Source organism: Tremella mesenterica (genome assembly GCF_000271645.1).
Source record: "Tremella mesenterica DSM 1558 unplaced genomic scaffold TREMEscaffold_5, whole genome shotgun sequence".
NCBI classification, from domain to species: Eukaryota; Fungi; Basidiomycota; class Tremellomycetes; order Tremellales; family Tremellaceae; genus Tremella; species Tremella mesenterica.
Genome location: NW_006711229.1, coordinates 168,927 through 179,168, shown reverse-complemented (window position 1 = coordinate 179,168; position 10,242 = coordinate 168,927). Strand labels below are relative to the sequence as shown.

Sequence of the window (10,242 nt, the reverse complement as noted above, 5' to 3'; positions counted from 1 at the left end):
AAATCGAGAGGACTCTATCGAGTTCAACGGATTAGGACAGCGAAAAGCGGGAGTTGGAGGCAGTGCTGCAGTAGGTAGGGACGGGTTTTCCCTTTTCGAGATTTCCCCACTGGGTTTGCTCAAAAGCGGTTTTTCACCTGTCCGAGTATGTACATAGACGCATGCAGTAGGAAAAGAGGAGGACACGGATACCAGTAGACATTATATAGTACAATCAGCAAAGTACCAGCTTTGCTGATTCTTCAATATCATTCTTTGGCTACATCGATTGCAGAGGAGACACGATCCATCACATAGCACCAGAGACACATAGATTTCCACGAGACATCCATCGAGTTCGACCCAACCTGCGACCTAGTCGTCGTGTTTCCAGTACCGTTACATTGCTACTCCCTCTTCCCGGATGATAATTGTTACGGGGTAACAACAAATCGAGAGGACTCTATCGAGTTCGACGGATTAGGATAGAGAACAGCGGGAGTTGGAGGCAGTGCTGCAGTAGGTAGGGACGGGTTTTCCCTTTTCGAGATTTCCCCACTGGGTTTGCTCAAAAGCGGTTTTTCACCTGTCCGAGTATGTACATAGACGCATGCAGTAGGAAAAGAGGAGGACACGGATACCAGTAGACATTATATAGTACAATCAGCAAAGTACCAGCTTTGCTGATTCTTCAATATCATTCTTTGGCTACATCGATTGCAGAGGAGACACGATCCATCACATAGCACCAGAGACACATAGATTTCCACGAGACTTCCATCGAGTTCGACCCAACCTGCGACCTAGTCATCGTGTTTCCAGTACCGTTACAATAATCTCCTCGTCTAGTTAGAGCATTGCTCCCCCATTTTTGCTACCTGGTCGATAAGTGATCTCTATGTTGAAATCCCCTAGTATTTCCAACCACCTCATCTGTCTTCGATTCAGTTGTCGTTTGCTTTGAAAGTATTCCAGGTTCTTGTGATCTGTAATGACTTTTATAACATCAATACTGTTTGCCAAATAGGGTCTCCAGGCTACCAAGCAGTCCACGATGGCTAGTAATTCTTTCTCTCCTACCGTGTAGTTTAGTTCACAGGGTGTCTTCGCTCAAGACCAATATGCAACGGGGTGAAGTTCGGTGATCCCCTTTACTGATGGGTGAGGGAATCTTTGAGACGCTATCGCACCTATTGCACAGTCGGATCCATCGGTTTCGATCCAAGTTGGTCGGATTCTATCAAAATGTCGGAGTACTGGTGCTGTGGTGAAAGTTTTCTTTAGATCGTCAAAAGCCTTTTGGCACTCTTGTGTCCAGTTCCAAGCTTGATCTTTCCTGGTCAATCGTGTGAGAGGTCCCACAATATGCAAAAACCCCTTGATAAACCGTCTATAGAAGTTCGCAAAGCCCAAGAACACTTGAGTATCCCGGACTGTCATGGGTTCTCCCCATTCTAGAATAGCTTTCACCTTTTCTTGATCCATTTCGATCTGCTCGTGTCCTATTACGTACCCCAGGAACTTTACTTCATCTGAACTCCATTCACATTTCCTCGGACTGGCGACCAAATCGTTTTCAAGTAATCGATCTAACACCTTTTGGACAATTATCTGATGGTTTTCGATCGTGTCTGAGTATACCGTGATGTTGTCGATATAAACTACCACACCTTCGTCAAGTAGATCGTGAAACATGTCTTGTAGAAAGTTCTGAAATGTGGCTGGTGCATTACACAGCCCATCCCTTAGGACTGTGCTCTCGAAACTGCCATATCTTGTTCGTAAGGCAGCTTTATGTTCATCTCCTTCTTTTATTCTGACTAACTGGTAAGCCCCTTTCAAATCGAGTTTAGTGAAGATCCTTCCTAATTGAAGTCGATCGAGTAGTGTCGAAATGAGTGGCATTGGGTATGAATCCTTAACGGTTACCTTGTTGACGCCCGATAATCCGTTACCACTCGATAGGGAATCACTCCCTTTTTGGGGACCAGGAATACAGGAGACCCATAAGGTGATTTACTTCTTCGTAAATGGCCGCTGGCCAAACCGTCATTGATCCATTGCTTTAGGAATGTGTCCCCATGTTCATCCAGTTGGTAGATTGGACCTGGTTTTAGTTCTGCTCCGGGGGTCAATTCGATCTCGTGATCACATTCTCTTTTTGGTGGTAGTTTTCTGGCCCGTTCCACCTTAAATAACTCCAGGTATTGGTGCCATTGTGTCGGTATGACTTGTCGTAACTCTTCTTCGCTCATCTCATCTTCTCCTTTTTCCAATGCTGTTCCTCTTACTAATCCTTCCTCCAATCTTGGATACTTCCAACCGTTATCCTGTCCGATTCCGTCGAATTCGATCAGTCCTTTCCCACAATCGATTCTTGCCCTAAAATGTCTTAAGAAATATAATCCTACTAGTACTTCTGGCCCTTCGTATGCCATAACATCCAGTCGAGTTGCAATCCTGAGTCCTTTTCCCAGATCTAATTCAGCTTCTACATATTCGGTTACTGACGTCGCGGTAGTTCCATCCAGGAACCTAATCTTTTGTGGTACTTGATATTGTTTCTTTGGGAATAGATGGTATAATGGACAGGCCGGCTGCACATACCTTCCTGTAGCACCGGTATCGATTAACATTCCAATCTGTAGGGTATCTTTTTTTTGTTTGTATTTTTATATATATTATGGCCGAGTCATTACTGAGATCTATTGGTATTTGAATTTTCTGTGATCCTGTTAGATCCTGGCCGCAAGCAGTCGCATTGCTTAGGCCAGGTAGTCGTTTCCCTCTTCTTCAAAGGTCACCGCCATCCCTCGAACTAATGGCCCCTTAGATCCAGTTGGGATCGAATTCGATCCACTAGGAATTGGTGAGCTATGCGGGTTTGGGGATCCCCTAATACCGTTTCTTGTGTTTCCTCCATTTGGACAGTTGTTGGCATAATGTTCTGGACTTCTACATTTGAGGCAGCGTCGGTTCTCTCTTCTCCAGTTCATTTCATTCTCACTGAGACGTCCTCCATCCTCAGTCCATGTGACCGGGGGGTCGTTTGGTAAACCAAAGTTCATCATCCCTGGTTTTCCACCTGGTAACGGTCCTTTACCACCTGAATGCGGGGTTTGTTGCACAGGGTTTGAAAGATTACTATCCAATCGTATCGAGTTCGATCGTGGAGTGATCCATGTTGTTTCATTTTTACGCCTAGCAGCCCATCGGTTTGCTGCAATCATCGTTTCAGCCATCCGTTGGTTCTCCTCGGTTCCTATTACATGTTGCTTGAAGTAGATCCAATCCGATTTGGTTCGAGGGTCGGTGTTATTCACCACTACCACCTTCAGTAGTTCTTCTTTCAGGCCCTGTATGGCTGATGCGATTTTCATCGCATCGGGTACCTTTCCGAGATGAGTCGACCATAATTCGAAGTTTGCAAAATACTCCGCTGCGGTGTCGGTCTGTCGTAACTCTTGTAGTTTCTGCATAGCGGTACCCGCCATGTTGCTGTCCCCGAATTGCGTTCTTAAGTGTTGAATGAATTTTTCGTATGTCTCTAGCCACTCGGTCGAATTCCATATACTTGGGTTGGTTATGGCCGGAGTTAAGAGCATTTGAGGGGTGCCCCGTAGATAACCGTACATGAACAGGATCTTTCTGCGATCGGTGGCGTACTCTGCCCCTTTGAATTCGAAGTTCATGTGGCATGCTGCAAGGAAATTGTCCAATTCCCCTCGTTCTCCACTGAAAGTAGTGGGTCCGCACACCTGGTTCTTCCTATTCGTTCGTTGTTGTAAAGCTTTGGCTCCACACACGGCTTGTACTCTCGATGTTGATCGAACCTGCCCCTTTTGAGGTCAGTAGCTGTTGGTTCTGTCGGTCAGCCTTGATCGTAGCCAGTTCTTCCCTTAATGCATTTTGTTCCTTTTGTTGCATCGTCATAATGGCTAATAATTGTGACAACTGCTGCGATAATTCATTCAGCGGATCTGGGGTAGTGGTGGTAGAAGTGAGATCATGTGAAATAGTACTTCTCGAAGAACTTGTTGGCATTTCTACCTCTGGGACCAGCCCTTGTTCCAACTCCTCTTTTTCCGGTATCATTTTCCGCGCTTTCCCTCTGGTAAGCATGCAATACTCTCCACTTCGACCCAAGGCGCGTAAGGCTGATTCTTCAACTTGTAACGGTACTGGAAACACGATGACTAGGTCGCAGGTTGGGTCGAACTCGATGGAGGTCTCGTAGAAGTCTACGTGTCTCTGGTGCTATGTGATGGATCGTGTCTCCTCTGCAATCGGTGTAGCCAAAGAATGATATTGAAGAATCAGCAAAGTTGGTACTTTGCTGATTGTACTATATACTGTCTACGGATATCCTCGTCCTTGTCCTCCTGCTGCAAGCGTCTACGTACATACTTGGACAGGTGAAAAACCGCTTTGAGCAAACCCAGTGGGGAAATCTTGAAAGGGGAAAACCCGTCCCTACCTACTGCAGCACTGCCTCCAACTCTCGCCGTTCTCTTTCCTAATCCGTCGAACTCGATGGAGTTCTCTCGATTCGTTGTTACTCCGTAACACGCATCCACGACGTATTCATGTTGGTTAAACACTCTCAGGGTCCGGATAACTGTAGTGGGGTATGCTCAGTCCAAAATACGTGTACGCCCATCGGTCCTCTTCCTCTGTGAAAACAAATACATCATTTGCCCCATTCTCGATGGAATAGTCCGCAACATCTCCAATGCTTAATGGGGTACTTGGTGGGTCGCGGACCCTCATCAAAGAGTATGATACCTCTTTTTGATAGTTTAAATACAGGTAATCAACATTCTCAAAACTGATCGGCATCACTTGAATATCCTCCTCATCCCCAACACGTGATGCATTTAGAGTTAACTGCAACCAATTGGAAAGTTGATGAACAACTGTAAGAGTGATATGATCCAACAATTCTGTTGCTGCTCGAGTTCTTTTATGAGAATTGTCCTCGCCTGACTGCATATAGAAGTGAATTTCGTCTGGTACTTGAGACCATTGAGCGTCAAGAAGCTCTTTTGCCTTTTTGAAAAAAGGATGTTCATCCGCGTACATAGCGTAAACACTCCGTCTTGTTATTTTTCTTATTGTGTCACACTTGGCCCACTCCTTGATTCTTTCAGAGGCATTGTGATTAGGATCAACAAGGGCAATCCAAGCAGAGCTAGTCTCAGCTTCTACTAGTAGGCCAAAAGCTAAGGTAGAACCATCATCTTTCCTGCTAGGTTGTGCACGGTACAAAATGCTACCCTCTTCATGCAGTGCTAGAGGATCATATATTATCATGGCTGTGATAAGAGTGGTAAGAAAGTCAAAGTGATTGTTGATTTTAGTCTCTTCCTCAAGTATACGGGACATCCCCTCTCCTCGCGGAATTTTGAAACTGCGACAAAAAATTGGTTTAAAGGATGTATGGGTATGGGAACGGCACATCCTTTTTCCCGAAATCTCGCTTGATCTCATTAGTCTTCTTTGGCTTGAAAAGAGAGTTTTACTTGGTTTCTAAACTTGTTTTGTCTGAGAAGGGAGGTGAATGAACCATATGGGGAATATCACGTAAGTACTAGTTGTTGCGGGGTCTGAGAGGATTCCCCCAATGCACAAAACCTATGATGAAATTGTCTGGTATCCGCAGGATTTTTATAACCTTGATTTTCCCACACCAAGTCGCTTTGATTCGTCACATGAGTAGTGGAAGACATATGAAATAGAATGTGTACAACCACAAGGATTTGAGGTGACCATGGGGATTCAGGAAACAAACAAACGGATGATCATTTGATGATGTAGCACGGACGTTGATCTGTCATAAATGTTCCGTTTCTTGAGTGTTTTATGGGTGAAAAAACAAGCAGGGGTAGTCATAAAGTTCCATCCTTTTCTGGCGACTTTGTACTTAGCAAGATACTCAATTGGCTTCCGGTATGTAAGGAAAAAATCCCTTCTCCTGACCACATGACAGGAAGATTCTATCTCGGGAGCATCAAGTTGGTAATGTACTTGTACAGCCTCTACGTCTGTGTGAGACTGCCCGGAAGAAACTGCAACCACCATGAACAAACTCTTCAAGGGTCAAAGCAAATAGTCCCACTGCACAAAATTGCTATGCTCATCCATCAGTGAGACAGACTCACAGGGCATATACTGATGCACAGAAAACATGAGATATCTGATCTACTATAGAGTATTGTATAATGCATCCCCTTAGGCTCTGAGTGCGAGTTTCAACAAATGTGATGAAATCAGACACAATGACCGCCCCAACACCCACACCCTTTCACCTGAAGTCTGGAAATGCTTGAAGTTGATTTCAACTTTCCAGGTGGAAATACATCATAAACTGTGTGGATTGGATTGTGGACCGATATATACATGTTAGGTGACGTACGGAAGACGTGACACTTCGAAGCGTCACGGGTATGATCATGACCAGCTGAAGATCTGTGACACTTCGAAGTGTCATGACACCTAGGGCCATGACACTAAGAAGATCTGAGGTTTCCACAACACCACTGATCAAAATCAACTATGCTTTGGATCTGTAGCTCTTGATCATGATTGGAAGGTGGCTACCAACAAAGATCCCATGAATGCATGCATGGGAGGAAGAAACAGCATTTGGAAGTTTTGATGTTGAGGAGGCTATTGCGCAACAACCCAATCAGCTACACTCAACTCCTCTTGATGCAAAACAGATCGGAACGGTCTCATCTCATGTGTAAAGATTCTTGGAGTCTGCAGGATATCTGAGAACATGGCAGGTATTCTTCTGTGGGACACGGATCTTCAGCCAGTCACGGTCATACCCGTGACGCTTCGAAGTGTCACGTCTCCGGTACGTCACCTAACATACATCTAAACTATGCTCCTTGGTCACTCTTCTCAACTCAGGTGGAGTTGAGGTTGCGGTACTGTACGTATGCTCTCAAGCCTTATGACATGTCCGCTTAGATCCCACTACAGGACTATCTTCACACCCGTCCTACCCTACTGGAGCTTATGTGCTACCAGACATTACTGTCCAACTGTGATCTCCCAAGCGACGGTTGAAGGACATGTCGTCAATACCGGTGGCGAAGTATAGATAGATATTGGACGGCGTTTCTTTATTCCTGTGGTGTAGGCCTGGGGAACTTGAGGCGGTATTGTGAGGTTGGAGTATGACATCTCTAGGGGAAGATCTGAGAGTTGTAACAGAGATTCAATCTCCACTGCATCTAGTGCTACCACAGTGATGTAAGGATCTCCAAGACCCTTTTCAGAATTCAAAAGAGTGCCCGCCCATGCGGCGAGTTCGTAAGCTGTCTTATTGTCGCTGATACTGCCATCTCCTTGTCTTCCAGTGAGAGTGTTTCGTGCATTTCTGAGTGGTTTCACCCCTGTTTCTCGTACTTGAATATCCCAATGGGTTCTTAAGATTTCCGTCGCTCTCTCTATAAACGGGTGTTCGGACAAATCCTCGGACATATATGACATGTTTGATGTGATAGTCTTATCGGCCTCCGAATCCGGCTGACAACAACAGATGAACCTAACTGTAACCCCGCTGTTGGCAACGTGTATGCTCACGCCCAGGTCAAATCCATCGGCAGACTTGGGGCCTCTCAACACTATTGTGCCCGGGATACGGGTGATCTTCATGGTTGAGGGAGAAGTGCCATTGAGTGCCGTAGTTCTGGTAGTTCTTAGCTCTTTAGTAAGTGGTATGATACAAACTTACCCGTGTTCTGGCTTTGTGGGAAGTAGTAGAGGACTGCAGGACATCACGTGAACTATCACTAGTACTTGTTTCTCAGAGGACGGTGGAGGTGAAAGTATAAATTTGGTATATCGGGAGGGGATAGGGATCTATCTCCACGGTATCTACTGTATTTATGATACAGACTTATCAATAAGCCTTCTTCCTACTTGTACGGTCCGCTAAATTCGGCCGGAACCTGTCTCGTATCCGCAGATAAGGCAACATCATGCGATACGGGTGAGAGGAAGGGGAGGGAAGGAAGGAAGATTCGATCCGCGCGGATCTCAGACGGGCCTTCTATCCACTAGCGAATCTGTAAGGCAGTGTAGCATGATAATATAGACAACAATGGATGTTATATGGGAAGAAAAAGAGAGATAAGAAGGGTAAGAGAATGGATATTCCCTCTCATCATCCCTTATTTCCACCTTCCCCCCCTAGACTCTTTCTCGTCATCTAGACCGGACAATCTTTTGCTACATGTTGTTGACAAGAGTTCATAATGTTGACATCATATGTAGAAAATGGAGAGAACAAGTAATGGTTTTGATCTGATACATGGTCACTTGCATGCCCTTCGGAGCGGGAAATGACTGACGCACGGAATGATGTGCGGTAAGCATGCTTAGTCTTACAACTTATCCCTCCTCAATCTAAGAAACAACAATTCTCCTATCATCTCAAGTGTCTCATGATTGCCAAACGGAGGTGTAACCAGTATGAGAGGGATTCTTAGAGTACGGATGCGTGAGTAAAACCAGCATTCCTGGTCCCTCGTTTTCTCAAAAAGAATTTGTTTTGGGAAAGGAACTGCGATATGTATGTGTTTAGGTATGTCTTTGTCACTGAAGTCTAGGACATGTCCAATAGTATAGCTCTAATATATATCCATCAGATGTCTATGTCTAATGTAAACGAACTTTCCGCTTTCTCTGCAACAAAGAGGTAAGGGGTTTCACATGTGCAATACCAGCGATGCGCCTCTTCAAGCTTAATTCATGAGATGCACAAGACATACAGCAAGTATACAAAGCACTACTAATCAAATCCTCTCACTGGAGTTTGTGACATCAGGATCTTCATACAGAGCTACCAATCTGGCCGTTCTCATCACTTGTTGGGTTGTGCCCAAGTTCCCATTGTCAAGAAATGGACGGAACGAGACCACCTCGGTGATTTGTGGATGTTGACTGAGCAGCTCATTCCACTCACAACTTTCAACTTTCATCCACTCGAATCTTGAATTGTGAGTGTCTTGTACCACACATCGGATCTCATTCCAAGTGTGAGCTAGTGATTTTGCCCACATGGCAGCTGCGGCATGTAGCATATTACGGATTGTCCTACTATTTGACGCATGCTCTGATAGAATGGCCTGATGGAATCTGTCACGCACGTTGGGAGAGAAGTTGGCAAGCTCGTCTTGGAAACAGCCAACACCCAAGGAGTGTGGTCTTGACCTTGGGTGCCATGTGCTGCCAAGGACACCTAAGGTCGACGGGTCCCGAGGGAGACGGTTCCAGATGATGATCTCCTCCAATTGATCTTTGACCAGGCGCATACTGACTTGAACATGTGCACCACTCTTATGTGATCCACTCCTATGTGATTCACTCCCAGAGCGGCCAGATATGTTTGTGTATATTGAACTACTCATTGCTCAATAAGAACAGTGATGTTGTGATGAGAGATAGGATGAGGGTACTTTCCATGGTGGGGAAACACTGATATACTTTATGGCAAATCTCCACCTGCCTTCGATTCCGTTCCTCTCACTCCGCTTCGGCGAAAGTGGAGCGGCACGTAGAATGGAGGCACCTGAGAGATCAACTTCTTTGAACTCAGCCGGTACCTTCTTATGCTCCACTCCTTACCCCAGGTCTGATTGTTGGCCAGGTTTTCCAAAGTCATATTTGGGACTATGAGGGTTGAATATCCACCAAGATTGTCTATGACGTCACAATTGCATCTTTCAGGTTGCAACACACTGTGGTACGTGTTGTGCTCGAAGATCTTGACTCTCAACAAGCTACCAGTGGCCCTCAATACTCAGGGGTGTCTAGGAATGATACATTCCGGAGAAAAACGAAATCGTGAAAGGCCAACAAGTGAAAAGACCAGAGGGGAACCTCTGTCTCACACGCCCTCCACTCACCTCCAACTATGACTGTAAGCAGGGAAGAACCAGCCAACAATTCCTCACATTGTCGGTTCACTCAAATTGGCGGGGCGTCAGGTAAGAGCATGAGGAAAGGCTCACGCCACTATACATATTCATCTTCAACCCAGCTACCGAAGTATCAGAACTAGACGAGTTCCGCTTTAGGTGGTTCCAATATCTGTTAGCCAATAGGATCGGGACATGACGGCCGAACCGACCTTAGAAAATTTCCCCTTCCGTCGAGTATTCCTTTGTTCAACTTATCCTCTGAACTTTATTGGATCGTCTCTGGTTTCCTGCGTGTGAGTGGAATGTGATAAGTATAGAGACATGT

General features: G+C 45.4%; 2 protein-coding genes across 2 annotated transcripts; both read right to left on the bottom strand.

Annotated features, from left to right (window-relative positions):
• Positions 1–7,020: 7,020 nt before the first annotated feature.
• TREMEDRAFT_62139 (uncharacterized protein) lies at positions 7,021–7,770 on the bottom strand (the record flags this gene model as incomplete). Its single annotated transcript, XM_007004528.1, has 2 exons — positions 7,021–7,681; positions 7,727–7,770. 2 exons carry the CDS (start codon positions 7,768–7,770, stop codon positions 7,021–7,023), a joined length of 705 nt encoding a protein of 234 aa, XP_007004590.1.
• A 1,019-nt stretch (positions 7,771–8,789) lies between these two features.
• On the bottom strand, positions 8,790–9,404 carry TREMEDRAFT_62138 (uncharacterized protein; the record flags this gene model as incomplete). Its single annotated transcript, XM_007004527.1, has 3 exons — positions 8,790–8,824; positions 8,960–9,122; positions 9,144–9,404. The coding sequence occupies 3 exons, from the start codon at positions 9,402–9,404 to the stop codon at positions 8,790–8,792; spliced, it is 459 nt and encodes a 152-aa protein (XP_007004589.1).
• Between the last annotated feature and the right edge of the window lie 838 nt (positions 9,405–10,242).